At 38.7% G+C, this 19,145-nt stretch overlaps 2 protein-coding genes across 3 annotated transcripts; one reads left to right on the top strand and one right to left on the bottom strand.

The window, feature by feature from the left end:
* Positions 1 to 4,163: 4,163 nt before the first annotated feature.
* cldn7a (claudin 7a) lies at positions 4,164 to 12,059 on the top strand. The gene is made up of 4 exons (XM_017710296.2): positions 4,164 to 4,593; positions 8,290 to 8,454; positions 8,876 to 8,960; positions 9,856 to 12,059. The coding sequence occupies exons 1-4, from the start codon at positions 4,371 to 4,373 to the stop codon at positions 10,013 to 10,015; spliced, it is 633 nt and encodes a 210-aa protein (XP_017565785.1). The 5' UTR covers positions 4,164 to 4,370; the 3' UTR covers positions 10,016 to 12,059.
* si:dkey-112a7.4 lies at positions 11,836 to 14,635 on the bottom strand. Of its 2 annotated transcripts, none has more exons than XM_037533337.1 (3): positions 14,496 to 14,635; positions 13,811 to 14,144; positions 11,836 to 12,694 (listed from the first exon to the last, which is right to left on the bottom strand). In XM_037533337.1, the coding sequence occupies exons 2-3, from the start codon at positions 14,034 to 14,036 to the stop codon at positions 12,621 to 12,623; spliced, it is 300 nt and encodes a 99-aa protein (XP_037389234.1). In that variant the 5' UTR covers positions 14,037 to 14,144; positions 14,496 to 14,635; the 3' UTR covers positions 11,836 to 12,620. The 2 variants fall into 2 exon arrangements, with proteins under 2 accessions (XP_037389234.1, XP_037389238.1); XM_037533341.1 differs by lacking the exon at positions 14,496 to 14,635 and adding an exon at positions 14,311 to 14,458.
* Between the last annotated feature and the right edge of the window lie 4,510 nt (positions 14,636 to 19,145).

Raw genomic sequence — 19,145 nt, forward strand, 5'->3', positions numbered from 1 at the left:
GATTTTAAACATGACATTGTCATAGGAAGCCACCTCTGCTTCTGACACATTCCTGTGCTGCTAGATCTGCCCCTGTCAACTGTAAGTGCTATTATTTTTTAAATGGAAGCACCTAAGAGCAGCAACAGCTTAGCCATGAAGTGGTAGACCACGCAAACTCATAGAGTGAGGGCTGAAATGCACAGTGCCTATCCTCTGTTGATTTACTCACTAAAGAGTTCCAAATTAACCCTGAAAGAAGCAGTAGCAAAAGAATTGTGCATTAGGAGCTTCACAAATTTGGTTTTAATAGCTCAGCAGCTACACACAAGCCTAAGATCAAAATGCACAATGCCAAGCATCAGGGGGAGTGATGTAAAGCACATGTAAAGCAACCACAGTTTTCTATGATGCAGAACTTTTATCTAAGTTAAAGTTATGCAAGGTTGGACACTGCAGCCCTCACTAAATGCAATAAATGCCTGTAAAGTGTGCCTGCATTTTTCCATATCTTAAATGCCCATCTGACTCCAGCACCTCTTTCACCTTCACAACCCGGGCAAACTCATAAATTGAACCCACAACAACACAAAGTGTTACAGTGTGGTGCTGGGGCGGAAGTGAAAATCATTTCCTCTCTGATTAGGGTTATTGCTTCCTCTCTGAGCTCCTGAGCTTGGTCTCCCTCTCTGTGTGAGCTGATTGAGTCAGTGGCGCCAGCTCCGCGAGGCACACAATAGCTCACAGTGTTCCAGGAGTTGTTCTTCGCCAGGACACACAAGACATGCAGGGTTCAGTTGATGGAGTGTTCAGACGTGACACACATCACATGCCCTGGTCACATTGCTCTGTGAAGATTAGGGCTGTTGAAGTTTAGGGCTGTTGAAGGCTATTGGAGTGAAGTGGGTGGGGCACCTGTATGCTATTCTGCAGTATCATTGTGGTGTTTATTGGGATTTCACAGCACTCATTTGTACTGAATTCAACATAATGGACCATACCAGAAACGTGCACTATACTTCGTTTTTTGTTGTTTCACAAATTGTTTCTAAGCACCCTCATGGCTAGGGAATGAAAAGTCCCTGATGAGAAGGGGGGGGGGGGGGGGGGGTGACAGGGTATTAAAATTCCACAGGACTCTTAAATGTTTGATGCACTAAAAAAACTAACAAGAGGTTCATTCTCATTCTCTTTAAATCCTGCCCAATGAGTTCAAAACTCCTAGACCCTGTACAATGTTAAATTAACTACAGCAGCTAATACAGCTTGAACCATTGCAGTCATGCATTTGCTGTCAGACTTGAGTGATGTGTAACTGCATTCTTCAAACCAATACTGTAGTTCTTCCACTTAGAAACACATCGACGAGAATTGTGGACCATTTTATGTTGTTTTTTTGTGTCACAGGACTTTGTACTGTTAATGCTGCTGTAATACCAACATAGCTTTAAATTTCTGTAGTTGCATCTGGGACCAGAAGCAGTATAACAAACCAAATTCAGTGGCTTATGGATATATTCACTTCCTTTTCTTTGAAACATTATTGTGAGGAAAACTGACATTTGGTTGTTGAAGAGGAGGATTTTAAAATGTCTGCATAATCCAATAATTAGTTAGAAAACAGTAGTTTGAAATTAAATGTGCTGTTCTAGAGAAACTGTCAGATCAGTATATCACATAAAGATGTTATACAAAATAATGCAAGCCCTGATTCCTGAGGCATTGTTTTACATTAATTAGTTTTGAGATAAAGCTTTGGCCCAAAATATATTTTTACAAATACATTCATGGCAGATGAGTGCACGAAGGAGATTTTAATGCGAAACAGTACCCAAAGAAAACAGTCTAAATGAATTTGTTTACATCTCAGCAATCAAATTATTACCTTTAAAGGAATGCTAATAAGCCATGAGGACACCATATGTTCAAACTCAAAGCATTACTCAAACACACAATCACTGATGCTAGCCTACAGTGGTGGTATACCCCAAAAACACTGAGGCAAATGTACAACAGGGATAGTGATTAGCCCCAGAAGCACACACTTTGTAATCTGTAAAAGAAAAAAATAGTGCTCATGTTGTTTCACAAGTACTTTTTGTATTCACAACACTAAGATTGTCTGTTTTTATATGTATTTGCACTGTATTCTGTGGCCATAGTTTTATCTAAACCAGTAAATGGAACCTAGTGTCATCGGCGTATTATCTGCAATTATACAACAGTTAGCTCTGATTGGTTGAGAAGCGTTCTGACTGTGCTATTATTTTGCCATAACATCATGTTTTTGTACAGTAACAACACTGTATCGCTCCGCTAAAACACTGTTGCTAAGCACCGGGTTTGACAGCTGTAGGAGACACTCAAGCCATTTGAATGCTTTTACTTCTTACTTTGTACACAAACAGAAAATGGGCACTATTGAAATCACATTTGACTGACAGCTGATTTGGTCAGATTTTGAAGATGAGACTACCATAAATTCCCAAACTAGTTAACCAGAAATGAACCGAAAACCATTTGTCAAACGCGTAGTCTCATCTTCAGAGTCTGACCAAATCAGACTGAGCCATAAAACTGCTGCAAAAAAAGCAAAAAAGTTGGTCACTGGTGATGACCGTTTCAGAGTTTAGTGAAAGGAACTGGAAAACTGTGGGCTGTGCTGCCAGTGAGTGGAGCTCGTTACTCTGACGTGGCAACAAGCTGCTTGTTAATAACTATGATTTGGCAGAAGGAATTGCTAACATTAAAACATTAAATGCCATGTTCATGGCCCAATTTATTCATTTCTTACTTGGCACCAAGCCACCTCAAACTATAGCCCAGTTCACTCATTTCTTACCCTCTTAACAACTTTACATTTGCTCCAAAATTCATAATCAATACAACAAACACAAAAATTGTGCAATTTTTACTTGACTAGTGTGGGCTTTCCAGCAGACTTATTCTCACAAGTCACCTGAAGTCATACTAATGGACCTCAGAGAAGCAATGTTGTGTGGATTAGTTTTGACATAATGACCAGATCTTAATGGCTATTATCAGTGCACGGATTACAAGGCAGAACCAAGGATAGCTTAAATAGGTTTGGTCCAGATGGTTTAAACCCAATAACAGCATAAGAATGTGTAGCAGTATGTAGGATTTGGGCATTTGAAGACCTCGCTGGTGAAAATATGTAATTGCACAAAATGGAAGGAAGAACATTTCTGTAAAAGCAAGAGTCTGACTTTTGAGTCTGACTTTTGCAAGTGCGTAGAAAGAGACCTGGTACTTTCAACTTTTAAATGATTATTTCAGGCATCACAGGGTAATTTGCAGCATCACACACACACACACACACACACACACACACACACACACACACACACTATATATATATATATATATATATATATATATATATATATATATATATATATATATATATATATATATATATATATATATATTAGTGTTTTCTCTGTACTCCACTAGAAGTAATGCTACTTCTTTCAGTTTTAACAAAAATATCACATAGTGCTGCTTTAGAGTCATATGCTGATTGCATCCTAAGCTTTATTCAGTAACTACATCGAAATGAGAGTATACTGGCTTTATTCTCAAGTTATAGGAGTGAGGAATGGAATTCTGGACCTGCTGGTGGCACCCGATAATTTAAGGGGTAAACAGACAATTTTATTCATCACTAAACATGCACTGATACTGAGCATGATACTGAGTATGAGTATATTATTCATCTGAGTATTATCTGCTATCTGATCAGTGATTTGAGCTAACATAGCTTCTGGCAAGGCAGTTACACAGAATTTGTTTACTTAGATAACATTCCATCACTCATTCCAGCAAAATCTGGAATATCTTTACTGTGTTTATGATGAAGCTTTGGGTGAAGATTTCAGGCATATTAAGCATTGCAAAATAAACCCCACAGGAAAACATGCAGCAGTGAGCAGCTGGTTTGCATTCTGCCCTTGGCAGCTCAGGCAGCCACAGGCTGACATGTGGTAATATTTCAGTGGTGAAGCCCTGGGAAAGGAAAACACCTTTAGTGTCCAGCCAGTGAGATCTGGCTGCAGAAGGCAGGTTATTTTTCCACGAATAGTCAGTCGAGGGGAAGGACGCTATTGGGCGTGACGTCACAACCGCGCTCCAGTCCCATTATGACGCAGGAGCTCGCAGCCCGTTCTCCTCCAGTTGCACATCATCCTCATAGATCAGCGCATAGCAGCGGTTACCTGGTGCTGCAGTCAGTCAGGGGCTAAGCTTAACGTTCCTCTCTCACGGGACTGAAAAAGTAAAGCTGAAGAGTTTTAGCAGCTTTCTTTCTTGGACTGCAGCTTTTTTAGACTTTCCGCTAAAGCGTCAGGTGCTTTGATTTGGACTCGGACATGGCTAGCTCCGGAGTCCAGCTGCTGGGCTTCTCTCTCTCTCTTGTTGGCATCTTGGGGCTTATCGTGGGCACCGTACTGCCCCAGTGGAAGATGTCCGCCTATGTGGGGGACAGCATCATCACCGCTGTGGCCACGTACCAGGGGCTCTGGATGTCCTGCGCATTTCAGAGCACCGGCCAGCTCCAGTGTAAAATCTACGACTCCATTCTGCAGCTGGACAGTAAGTGGCTGAACTAAACTAACGCTAGATTTTGCTTAGAAGTGCAACAGGTGTGGAGCGTTGACTGAAAGGTGAAAACATTTTAACTAAGGGTCGTTCAGAAGAGGACTCATTACTGGCCTGAATGGGAACAAACCTATTCTCATCTAATCTGTTTGTCCATCACTTTGTGGACATATCATATGGTAGATTAATAAAATTGCAGTTACTAAATAAATGTGTTTCAGTTTGACATGAATGTGTCACGAGTGCTCTACAGTCTAGTTGATCACCTTATAACTTCAAAAGAAACTCAGAATCTAAATCTTTGTGCTTAACAAGTCGTCCTGTGCTGATATTGACTCTTCTGTAAGCAGCAGGAAACCACTGAACACCTTAGTGGCAGGTGGGTGATGCTGCGATGATCCTGCTGGTCCACGTTTTTGCTCTGTTTCAGCTCTAGACACAAGTGAAACAGGCGAGGGCCAGAGTGCTGATTTCTGATCACCTGGATCAGGTGTGTTGAGGAATGCAGCACAATAATAAGTGGTCTAGAGGTAGAGGTGGGCAATAAATGAAATGTATTATGGTGTATTACATCACAGAGCATATTGTGCATGTTGTCAGTACTTAAAAACACTGACCAGCCTTTCATAACAAGAGAGCATAGTCATTCCTATTTAATTGGATTTACTGAAATATTGAGTAAAATCATTGTACTCATAGGTTCGATTTTGTATGTTCCAACTTGCCAGACCTCAGAAAGACTAAATGTCATGAATTACATATTGTGATGATATAATGTATCGTGACAAGTATTGGGATTTTTTTTTTGCCTTATTGTCCACCCCCTAATTATGTTTCTGTTGTAGTGTTGATGCATTTGCTGCACTGTAGATCGTGTCGTTTCCCTCAGTTGTGAGCCTGAGGCTCTCTGACTGCAAAGGCTTTGTATCTCCATACAGTGAGCTTATTGTTTCTGGATTAGTGGGCTTGTAAGCACGGTGGAGCGCAAATATGCCTTATTCTTAACGTTATCATTGTTAGTTTATCTGGTGAACTCTGACACCTCTGAAAAGCATTTTTGTGAAACTACAAAAATTGAATATATTTGAAAAATCTAATTTGGTGATTAAACAGTCAAAGAAGCACATATGAAAAATGCCACAATTGGTAGTAAATCTGCCAAATGTACAAATTTTGAAATGCTAAATTATGTGATAAAACACAGAATTAGGTAATAAGTCACAGAAGCACTACAGTCAAATCTGAAAAGTAAGGTTGATTTTTGTTTTGTTTTAACTTTTATAGACTTGCAGTCTTTGCAAATGGGTTAATGTAGGCTGTCAATCTGTGGTTATTTACTGGTTGATCTGGCAATAGCACCTCACCCCAAACTACACCCACACCTTAATACATGGAGGGTGCCTCTGCTATGCATACAGAGAGCTTGATAAATGGGCTTTGACTATGCCAGCAGGGGATGGGCTTACAGTATGCCTTCAAGGTAGTGAACATGTAGCCGTGGAAACAGCAACCCAAAGCTTTGTTAATAAGTATGCAACCTCTCTGCAACCCCTCACTTCTGAAAGACTAGCATAGCCTCTTCTCCACTAGTGTAAAGTTTGGGGTACACTTCAATAGAATGAGATATACTCCCACTCCCCCTCACCCATTCCTTCGCCAGCCATATGCCCTGGTTGGATGTGTTGATGGGCTACTTGTGCGGGAAAGTCAGGATGACTTCCAGATCAAACCAGTTGGGACCGCACCTGACAGCAGGTTGAGTTAAGACAGAGGGAGGAGAGAAGGAGGGGGAGAAGGGAGGAAAGAAGTAGAGAAGGAAGAAGGGAGGAGAGTAATCAAAGGGGAAGAAGGGAGGAGTGATGATGAAGGGGGAGAAGGGAGGGCCTCCACTGGATTCCATACTGAAGTAGTTTCAGCGCCTGGGAAGAGAGCTTTTATTGTGATTTAATGAATAATGCTGGAGAAGCCATTCTTTCCCTTCGTTACTCCCCTCCCCATCTCCTCTTGTTTTTAGTGTGAGTGTACATATACTGGTACAGACTGGTTCTTGGGGGTCTCTCTCTGTCTCTCACATTCTCTCTTCCTCTTCCTTTTCTCTTCACGTCTTGGATGGTGATTATTATCCCAGGTTGGACCTATTCAGTGTTGCCCTCAGCAGATGGGACAGCGAATGAGATTTGCTTCTAGGAAATGTTATGTAAATGCCTATAGCCTAATTAAACTAATGACATTCCTTTGTTGATCCTAATTTGAAATAGTAAAGTTAGTGAAGTTGACATTTACTGTAAGCAGAATTAAACTCTGTTATGCCATTATAGTGGTTAATTCCAGTTCTAATGGCTCGTTTGAGTAAATTACTTAGAATAGACTTGCAAAAATGTGTACACATCCTCTACAGAGAACACACCTCTGCACATTTTAATTCAGAATTACTGTTAATTTGTGCAACAGTTACGGCATATATTTTATGTTTTATTTTTGTTAAATTTATGGTTATTATGTTAACTTTAGCAAACAGATAGAAATTGTACACTAAAGGTAGCTGAGAAAAAAAGCTATATAATATACGTTTTTCCCTGTGGAAGATGTATTAACTTATTTTCAGAATCAGATTTTTAGAAAATCAAGAAAACGCCATTTGACTGGTGGTGTTCAAAATTTTGCATAAAACACATATGACTCCATACGTCAGGTCATTTTTTATCAATGCACCAAGTTACTAAAGAACATTATGCTGTTTGCAAAATTGTTGAAAAACTACCTTGTTTGGCAAGAGGATGGTTTATTATGTGTTATTAACAATAAATGAAATAATTTATGAAGGCTGCAACAAATATTTGGTCAAATTAATTAATAAAATAATTAGAATATATGAAAATGGGAATGCTGATACTTTTACCCATTTTATGAAACCACAGGCTTCCACCATGCACTGGTTTTAATTAGTCTGATGGAAAACCATTTCTTGTTTCTCAAGGTAAACACTAAGTCAGCAGTAGTATACAGACTATTAACTACAACAAGAGAATCAGGTAAAACATTTATATTTGATAGAATGCTTGATTTAAAGAGAATTGCAGCCCCATTATTCATATTGGTGTATTTTGTCTGCATTTTATTAAAAACATGTCATGTCATGCTTAACTACACCCTTGGTAAAATCACTATTTTGGCATATAACTTTAATCTATGACATCAGAGATCTCTTTGAATTATAAAATTAGATTCTAGTGAAAATACAAATAACAGCTTACTCTCTATGTAGAAAGGCACCTCACCCAATTATTGAATTCAGTTACTTACTGGTGCACCAGTCACTGACACAGGCATTCAACTGCGCACAAAAAGCTTGCCAGTAGATTCTAAAAAATCCACAGATAAGCCTAAGCCAAGCATCCAAGCATCGGCTAGAGGAGCATAAAGCGCACCCCAGCGTTTGACCACAGAGCAGTGGAACTGTGTTCCGGGGATTTGATGGCGCTCCAGCTAGTACCTTTGGGATTAAATGTGGCATTTGTGATCCGGAGTAATCATCCAATATCAGTACCTGATCTCACTCAGCTTTTGTTGCTGAATGCAATCAAATCAATGTTCCAACATCTAGTGTGAAGCCTTCTAAGATGAGTAGAGGCTGTTACTGTTTCAAAGTAAGGGCCAACTCCGTATTTGCATCCTTGTTGTGTTTATTAGGTGCCCTCCAGGCGACCCGCGCTCTAATGATAGTGGGCATCATTGTGTCCATCGCTGGGCTGGGTGTGGCTTGTATGGGTATGAAGTGTACCACCTGCGGAGCCGACGATAAAGTGCGGAAGGCCCGCACTGCCATGACGGGAGGCATCATACTGTTGGTGGGAGGTGAGTGTGTGATAGAATGTGAGAGAGATACAGGAGAAAGTCTTTGAACTTCTCATGCATCAGCAGTTGTGTTTAATATAACTTTCTTCAAAGCTGAAGGGTCAATTAACATCAAAGCACATGAAGAGTTGGAAAAATGGAGGTTACTGTACAGGGTAATAGGCTTTGTACAAAGTCATGAAAGTGTGTGTAGGCAGGAGTTTGATTCCTCTGCCAGAGGCTGCCCTCCCACCCGGTACTAAACTATGAAGAGTTCATGGGAAGGTCAATAATAGAAACGCCATTATAAACATCATTAGGCTGCTACTGAGGAAATGCTTTGAGGAAATGAGCTATGAAGTATGTGGCAGGTGTTCATACTTGCATGCAGTTTGTATCATAGACCATTCTTTTCTGATTGAACTGTTTTCTGGACTGACAGCCCTCAGTGCGATTGTTGCATGCTCTTGGTTCGCCCACAATGTGATCCGTGCTTTCTACAACCCCTTCACTCCAGTCAACACCAAGTAAGTCAATTCACAGACTTTGAGAGGAACCTTGATTTTTTTTAGAGTCTTTAGAGGAATTTTTACATAGTAGTAAATAAAAAACAAACAGAAGTTTACGAAGTCACATGCAAAAGTTTGAACAAATTTAAATATAACATTTTTCTGCACAGTTTATTTTCATTTGCTGTGTTTAACATATTGGGAAAAAATAAACATTAAACATTAGTGTGCCTTTACTTTTGCACACCATATTTTATGTTTTAATTTTTTCAGTATGTACTTATTTCCACATATATCAAATGTTAGTTGACCAGGGGTACCCAAACATTTGCAGACAACTATTTTTAAACAATTATGTACTAAATTTGTTCAAAATTTTAAATAAATTTAAATTGTAAATTGATTAAGTAATTAATAAACATAAGTAAAATAATGCATAACTAATGGAACACTATATACTATATATACTATATACTATATGTTTAATATTATTGATTTTCTTTCCCAAAATGTTAATTGCATCATATAAATACAAATTGTGCAGAAAAAATTAATTCAATCATCACTAAATTTCATATTTCATGGTATAATTCAGAATTGTTTTGAAAATACTGAATATACTGAATATACTAATATGCCGGGAGGAACTGTTTATACAATAGTGGAACTTAGATCGCAAATTAAAATCAATAATACTTTTTCTCTTCAGCCAAGACTCTTATTTTGGTTATTACTATTTAAACAATATTTGCATACATTATTGAATATTATTATAATTGATGCTGTCATTCCAAAAATGTTGAATCTGCACCTTTACCATGATACTACAATGAGCTTTTTCTTGACAGATCGAATAGATATAGATTGTAGTTTGTTAGATAGACCAGAATCTGTCTTCTCTTTCCTCTGTTAGGTTTGAGTTTGGCGCAGCCATTTTCATTGCATGGGGCGGATCTTTTCTGGATGTTCTTGGTGGAGCAATGTTGGCTGCCTCCTGCCCTCGGAGCAAGCAGGTGTCCAAGTACCCCAAAAATTCCGCTCGAGCTCCCAGCAGCACCAAGGAGTATGTGTGACTGCCCTCAGCTGGACAGACATAGGAACTGCGTGTGGTGAAGGATCCCCTGTAAAGGAAAACTGGATTGGGCCTGATGGATTGAATTGAAGTAGTTTGATGGACAACATGTTTAATCCATAGAGAGGGAACTGTGGAAAGTGTTTGATGTCAGAAGTTTTATGATTATACAGTTTACATTTTGTAATGGCCCAAGATAAAGTATTATTAGATGTTTGAGTGTTATTGGGAACAGAAAAAAAGCTCCCTTTCACAGAGAGCTGCTGTACCCTACTAGCTACCATTTGAGCAAGTCAGACTTGAGTTGAAAGATTAGTGAGGGCTGTATAGGCATAGATGATGTGATGAATTACTGTCAACTCCACTAGAGGGCATTATAGGCACTGGAGTTACCTAAAAGGGAAGGTTTCAGAAAAAACAGCATTGTGCAGTATGATAAACAGCCTAAAAGAAGTAGCCACATGTGTGAAGCTCTCCATTTCTATTTTTTCAAATAAACTTTGATGCATGTTCAGCCAAAACCCTAGACTGTCCAACAGATGAAGAAACAGGGAACATACCTACTGGGCAGTCATGACTTGCTTAACAGTAGTGTGGAATTTCCTCTCAGCTCTGCTCCACTCACAAATACATAAACAGCCTTAACATCACGCATATGGTAAGACTAATATAATTACCAGGTGTAATTATATTCACTGAGGCTGGTTATTTTGGTAACATCCCACCGACTTGCAGGCTTTTACATTAGATATAATTACATGTGGATATATATAATCAAGTGTTGTCCTGTTTATCCTATTTAGTAAAAGCCCTGTTTTTTTAGTGAAGCATACACAATGGATGGTTATATTGCTCCATGTTGTTTTTTTTAAATATTTTTTTCTGTTTGTTTATTCACTGCTACATGCGTACCATATCATAAAATGTCCCAGTGCACAATAAAAATCCTTATTTCTTCATAAAAATGTTGTCTCTGTCTAAAAATTCATTTATATCTGTATTATGTCTGTCTTTTGCATGTTTTAGTCATGTTCAAGCAGTCCATTTTAGAGCATTTACATTTTACTTCTATTTTAACCCAAAAACTGACCGTCAAGACAGCTTCCACTAACTCCTACATCACTGTCTGAACACAACCACATCTCCAAAGTAGCAACCTTACAGAAGGAAAAACCATTAACTTTAATGAAAGTTCATGTAAAAAGATCTTATTCCAAGTCATTTTTGACCATTTGTATTGGTCCATTCATTGTGAAATTTTCACAGAATGTAAAGGACAGCTGGTGTTTTCAGGTTAGCTCAAAAAATAAAAAAGACAAAAATGGAGACATTAGGTTTTGTTCTGACAGTGACATTTGACTGCTCATCAGTGTCAGTGTATTTTGGAAATCATTAACGTTCATCTGTCCCATTTGCTTCCACTATGTTTACTTTAAGGCTTAAATATTATCACAGACTTTAGTGCCATTACGGCTGTTAGGGAAGGTGCATTTTCAGTTAGCGCTGGTTGAAAGTATGAAATCTTCTTTAATGTATGAATCTGACAGCAAACTCAGAGTAAAGGTTTTGTAATAAGCAAAAGTAATCTCACAAATAATGTCACCTTCAAAAAGGAATGCTTTCTCACCAGTTGTTCACACTGGGAAAATACCAGAAGTTGCAATCTTGGTTGATGTTTAATGACTAAGAGTACTAAAACATCACATGGCAAGAAAAGTATGCCACTGTTTCCTAATCATGGAGTAAGTATGACGGTGCTTTGCAGTTGAAGCATAGTAAAAGGAAGATTCTGCACTTATAATACTTCACTGGACCAATTCATATGATGACAGTCATGCATACTTTATTTTCAAAAATGCATTTTACAAATACAAAACAAAAATCCCATAGCAATTTCCATGCAAGTCGATTACAACTCTGCACTGAATGTTGAGAGCAGTGCAGACAAATTACTCCGATTAAATACTAACCATTTTAGATAATATTCAGGTTGCGAGGAAGTACTAATTTCATTTGGATCAAAGATGAAGAATCCCTATAAATGATGACTATTTGAAAACAGTCCCTGCTAATATACTTTAACTGCCAATGTTCAGAGTGCATAAAAGACAAGCCAAAGACCTCAGTTTCCAAGGTAACCACAGGTCTTAAGCTAATGCCGCGTTACACGTTAACAGACCTGCACAGAATATATCTTCTGTGAGAGAGGAGCAACCCTACCAAACAAGGTCCGTTTGGTCTTTGCCCCCTCCGTAAAGTGCATATTTTATAAATATAGCCCTGTAGCTTTGGAGATCATTTTCAATCTCAGTATCAAAATGCAGTGTTAAACAAGAGAGGTAACCACAGAAACATAGGATTTAAATTACAACCAATGCACAAGCAATGATAACAGAGTGGCAACTGTCAACAGTCCCCAGATTTAAAGTTGCAGCGATGTGAAATGTGAGATTTAAGAGAGAGAAGGTGTGTGGGTCTATCCGCACTGATACTGTGTGAGTGAAGAGTATGGATGGTTCATGACCCATTACATTTTATAGATGATTCAGAACTTGTTTGATTAATGGTGTTGGCCTCTTCACAGCTTTGGCACAATCTGTCATGCTTTAGGCACTGATGGACACAGGGAAGCTCCTGTTGTTGTTCATGATGTCATCCAAGTCTTCATCATCAATGACCACTGTGTAATGACAGGGACAGGAAAGGTGTTATCCTCAGCTCACTGCAGGTCAGAGTACATGATTCAAAGCAAACAAATTTTGGTTCTTCCATTTAATCCAAATCAAATAAGATCGTGTGTTCAGTGCATCCTAATAACATTTTGTTTTAATGATTACGTTACCAGGGATGAACAATGACATCAGAATCATATCGTTATAGCAGATAAATGCCTAACAAAATGATCGGCATCTGAGATATTTACATTTGATCAATTTATCTGAGAAACTTATTGTACTGGAAGAGCAGAATGTATTGTTAGCGCTGGGCTACTATATTAAAATTTCTGAAATTTTATTCAGTTTACTGCATTCGCAAGCCTACAGAAATAAAAGCTATTTGTCTCCATAATGCTAATTCAGGTAGATGTATTCCTGAGCTCTACTTTTTTTTTTTATAACTGTTTGGTATCACTGGCAAATATGTATATGAAAAATGGTCAGTGCCATATCAGTGCATCCCTACAACACATAGAGCAAGAGATCAAGAACAGAAAACATTACAATCTTTGAAATTCAGCCGTGATATGCCCTAGTTATTCAGTATTGCCTTCACATCAAATCTATCCAAACGCACACGTGTACATACGTTGTCAGAACAAAACCTCGTATCTGAATTTTTATTGTCTTTTCATTTTCTGACATATTTTTGAAAATGCCTGTTGTCTTTCACATTGTGTGTAAATATCATAATGAATGATGAACAAACAGAAAAAAAGTCTGGTTCCACTGACTTACATTAAAAGTACAGTATGTTTTTCCTTCTTATGTAAAGATACTATTTTGGAGTTACAACAAGATCTTGATCCAATTACATTATATATATATATACACACACACACACACACATATATACATACACACACACACACACACACACACAACAAACGTGTGTGTGTGTGTGTGTGTGTGTGTGTGTGTGCACATGTACTTCCTTTAATCTTACATGAGATCCTTCAAGAACAGTGTGACAGTGTGACCAACATCTAACAAAAACGTGTTCAGCAGAACTGAGGAAAAGCCAGTGAGAAGTTATCTAGCCCCCTTGTTCTCATTATTAGTTTATAGTCCACTCCTACCTCTCTTGGAGCGGCCGATCTGGCCGAGTTTGGGGGCTCTCTGTACTGTCCGCGGTGGAGGCCGCATCTCTGAGCCGTTCCTCCTCTGCGCCTCCACGCCGCCGTACGGGACCAGTGGACTTGGCCTCAGGTCACACTCTGCCGGGGGCAGGAGGTCGGGCATTCCCGCCGTGCCGTACATGTCAGCTACCAGAGTCTCCCGCTGCACTTCGAAGGACGTCTTCATATATTGCTCTGCCCTTTCTCCTTTGAGCTGTTAGCCCGAGTAGCTACAGCGCTGCGTTCGCCCACACAAACTGGCACAGGCTGGATCTGAGGCCTTCGGTCAGAGCACCTATGGAGAGCACGCGCAGGTTAAAGTTACCCGAAGATTTAGCGTCAACCGACACATTCGGCTACCTCGCGCCACGGATAGGTCAATGTACAGCTAGCCTGCCTTGTTAGCCACACTAAGTGTGCTGACTTTGATTAAGATCACACGAAATATAAACTCTACGCACCACTAAAGAGGCTGTGTGTTTAACCCACAGCTCGTCGAGTCGCCTTTCTTCCTTTACATCGAGCTGTCAACACAAACGGCTCCCACAGGTAACGAGGGTTTCCGTACCTACAAACGGCCCGAATCCACTAACACGACTCTCTTCGACGACCCCGTGGAATATAAAGGCACGAAAGGTGAGCTTACCTCCGTTTTTGTTTGTCCCGGAGGCGACAACGAAGTTAACGAGCAGCCTGAGATGACGACGTTGTCAGTGTTTCTCTGCCGTGAGGAACGTAGCGAGCGAAAGAGCTGAGCGTTAGGTTTTAAATCCCACCCGTTTTAGAGGTAGCCCCGCCCTCCCAGGCTACTTTCCCACACGATTGGCGGACTACTTTTGAGCCTGAACTACTACCCAATCCTAGCGCCGGTGGCGGGATCGTGTTAGCCAATCCCAAGTGGAGAAGGCAGGATGACACCGAAAACGGGTGGTAAACAAAATGACGTGACAGCACGCTGTGTCGTAAGCGTTGTTTGGGGATTTCCTCGGTTCGTGTGCGTCACTGTGATGAGGGGGAGCTCTTGTGTAGGCTGTAAATGGGTGAATATTAGTAGTTGTAGGCGGACAGAGTCTGATATTAGCCGTACACCCACAAGAAGGTTACAGAACAGTAAGTTACACAGGTCACAGCCCACACGTATGTAGGCAGCTTTCTGCGTGCTTTAGTCGCACACAGTGGATGTATTTGTATGGCCTAATCATAAGAAAAAGAAGCTGAGCGTTTTACCTGGTCTAAGCTCTTCGGCCCATGTTGTTTAAACCTAGCAAAGCAAGAAAGCTGACCGAAGATCAGGCTTTCACGCTTTTCATGTAGTCTGATAGTAATTCAGCTTATGATCCTAGATCAGCAGCACTTTGGACTTTGGATCTAAATCAGTGGTGACTGATGGTCAAGTCTGAGTATTAAGTGGTAAGACAGGCAGGGACATATTACTGATCAGGCCTGTGGGGATGGTGCACAAGGGCCTCAGACTGCCAGGGGCCTCAGAGGGGGCTCAAATACCTGGGGCAATCCTATGCAAATAGGTGTTCTCAGGCCCCTCAGGTTTTATGTTTTATGTCATTTTCTTTGTTGCTGCCTTTCAAAAGGGATATTTCACCCTTTTCCTGTGTATAAATACTTCTGTTACTACTCAATTTGGCTTAAAGGAAAAAGAGAAGAAATCTTGATTAGAGTCTGTCTTTAATGTGCATATTACATACAAAAACAAAATGTGAACTATTGCTAAATCTCGCTTTTTTGTGTATTTGTTGATTGATTTATTAATTTATTTAATTATTAATTAATTTGTTTAGTACAATGGTTAGAGTTTTGGGCACCATGATCCATCCCATCCATGACAGGGACAAAATATAAGAGGAGTGTGGGACATTTAGGCTAGTCAAATATACGTAAAGACAGAGAAATACTGTGTTATAATTCTGAAATAAAGTCGTCCTCATCTTTAAATTTAACTCTGGAGAACACCAAACTGTTTATTAGTTTGTGCTTATTGTATGGTTTTCTTTGAAACTCGAGAGGATTAAACTTCACATCTGTTAGCAGAGCATGTCACAGGTCTCACGAGGAAAAGAATCCTTCGGCAGCTTTTTGCTTTGCCTTGCAAATGTTGGATGCTCCCACACAGCTGTTTTGCATTATATTGTGGAAACATTCTACACAAGCAAGATTTAAGCTTTTCTGTGAGCCATGTGAAGTCTAATCCTCTCGAGTTTCAAAGAAAACCATACAATGAGCACAAACTAATAAACAGTTCGGTGTTCTCCAGAGTTATTATGAAGATAAAGTAAAAATGGCTGTGAAAACAAATATAGAAATGTAGTTAATTGGTTTAATATTATGCAGGCAATATGAGGGAAATTTAACCTTTCAGTGATGTAAAATTACTCAGTAAAAAAGATACACATACATATATATATATATATTTGCTGTTGGAACAAATCCTCGTATCCCCAAAACTTTACAGGAGAAGAAAAAAACGACTTTACTTTTAATGTAAGTAATTAAAGTAATTTTGGGACGTTTTGTTTGGCCCAATCTTCATGAAATTATACATGCACACACACACACACACACACACACACACACACACACACACATATATGTATGTATGTGTGTATATACACTCACCGGTCACTTTATTAGGTACAGTTAGACCCCCAGTTGGACCCCCTTTTGCCTTCAGAACTGCCTTAATTCTTCATGGCATACTTTCAACAAGGTGTTGGAAACATTCCTCAGAGATTTTGGTTGGTTATTTGAGTTACTGTTGCTTTTCTATCATCTCACACCAGTCTGCCCATTCTCCTCTGACCTCTCTCATCAATAAGGCATTTTTGTCCACACAACTGCCGCTCACTGGATATTTCCTCTTTTTCAGACCGTTCTCTGTAAACCCTAGAGATGGTTGTGCGTGAAAATCCCAGTAGATCAGCAGTTTCTGAAATACTCAAACCAGCCCGATCACCAACAACCACGCCACGTTCAAAGTCCCTTAAATCACCTTTCTTCCCCATTCTGATGCTCGGTCTGCACTTCAGCAAGTTGTCTTGACCACCTCTACATGCCTAAATGCATATTTATTTGTGTTAACAAGCAACTGAACAGGTGTACCTAATAAAGTGGCTGGTGAGTGTGTGTGTGTGTGTGTGTGTGTGTGTGTGTGTGTGTGTGTGTGTGTGTGTGTGTGTGTGTGTGTGTATTGCTGTTGTTGGAACAAAACCTACCTCCGTTTTTGGCAATTTTCAGTTTTTGACATAATTTGAAAATGGATCTTGGCCTTTATATTCTGTTTAAATTTCATGAAGGATGGATCAAGATAAATGGCCAAAATGACTTTATAAAATGTCTGGTTTCATTGACTTACACTGAAAATAATGTTTTGCCTTCTCCTGTAAAGTTACCGTTTTGGAGATACAAGGTTTTGTTCTGACAGCAGCGATATATATATATATATATATATATATATATATATGTATGTATGTATGTATGTATGTATATGTATGTATATGTATATATATATATATATATATATATATATATATATATATATATATCAAAACATATAACATAAACAATAAAAAAACAATAACATATCAGTTGATATCAGTTGGCACCCCAACATATTATTATGACAAAAAATAATTGCCACATATTCTCATTCATATTCTACCTTTTCTAAGTGCAGGAGTTCGACATGTACTCTTGCACTTACAGACACTGTATTTTCTTTTTACTTTGAAGTTTAAAATAAAGTGGTGGCTATTTTTTTTACTTATGTATGTTTTATTGCGAGTGTCTGTCAGTTTAGTTAATATTGGTGTCAACCCAAAGCTCACGGTTTACCTGTATAAAATACAGTTTTGTTAATTGTTGCTGTGCTGTTAAAACGGACACATAAGGCTGTGAGATGTGAAATCTAGTCTAATATGTGTTCCTATAATAATTCGGTTGGCTTAAATTTGTTTTTCACTTTCAGTTGGTTTTAGATGTAATGATCTAAACAGTAACCTGTTCGGCCTGCAGGTGGTGGAGTATGAAACGCTTTTGTTGCACGCATGCTGTACACGTACAAACAGAGATCACCTCACAGGAATAAAGAGCCGTTAGAGCCATCAGGTCGTCATGCCAACAGTTTAAAAACTGTGGTGCTGTAATATTCAGAAATGTGCTGCCAATGGTAGAAATGTTCTACACAGGTAGAATGAACACAGTTTGAAGTCTGTGAATGTAATGTTTACTGTGGAGATTGACACCTATAAATAAGCACCAGGATTGTCACTAAAAATTACACTATTAATTGAGTAATCTACCTGTTATTTTGACTTTTGATCAAATGATCTGATTTTTTCTAAATATAAACTTAGTTAAATAATATTGAACTCCAGTAAACTTCATTGGAAACAGATAAATTAGGAGGCCTTATTTAACATGTAACCATGGAATGCATGTAGTTTAATGTAAACCTTGTTCCTTAAACAGAAAGATGTGTAAATGTGAACTGATAGGGCATACTGTGATCAATCTCAGCACATAATATCATGTTTTGCTTTAGTTTTGGTTGCACAGATTATTTCCAACGATATTGCCAAGTCAATTCAGCAATATTGTCAGGCTGTGACTGCAGATACACATAAACGTAACTGAATTTGAAAGCATATTTCAGCAATTTTTACAACAGTTTATGAAACTAAACTATCAAAACCCTCTTCAAACCAAGAGTTAGTCACATTTTAGTGTTTGATCACTGTTTGATCATTTATGCTACATTTAAATGCTTGTTTTCATTTTCCTAGTGTGAATTTTTCCTGACATACATTCCCACCATTTGTTTTGATGCTGCAGTTAACATTATCAAATTAATCTAGGTTAAACTGTGGAGATAAAAATAAAATTATGTTACTGTTATATACTAATATAAACCTGAATACACAATGCCAAAAAATGTAGTAAATTTGACAATTATAAATTTAATTTTACTCATCAAGTATTGTGAATCCATTTTTCTAGATTGTAAAATAACAAAAAAGGAGTTAAGATAATAGACAGATAAGATAAATTAAGATAATAGACAGATATCGTCAATGTGTACAGCTTTCATTCTGTTGCTTATAAAGGCAACCATATACATTTCCTCTTTGAATAAGCAGACTGACCAGTATATCCTAGGCCTGACCAGTATATCCACTTAACCTTCTGCTGAGATTCAGTGAAGTGTGTATAGGCTGCTTTTAATCATGATTTCATAGCGTAATTAGTATATTAGTAGTGAGGATGGTCACTTTACTTGGAGCAA

This window comes from Pygocentrus nattereri, chromosome 2 (genome assembly GCF_015220715.1).
Source record: "Pygocentrus nattereri isolate fPygNat1 chromosome 2, fPygNat1.pri, whole genome shotgun sequence".
Classification (NCBI taxonomy): domain Eukaryota; kingdom Metazoa; phylum Chordata; class Actinopteri; order Characiformes; family Serrasalmidae; genus Pygocentrus; species Pygocentrus nattereri.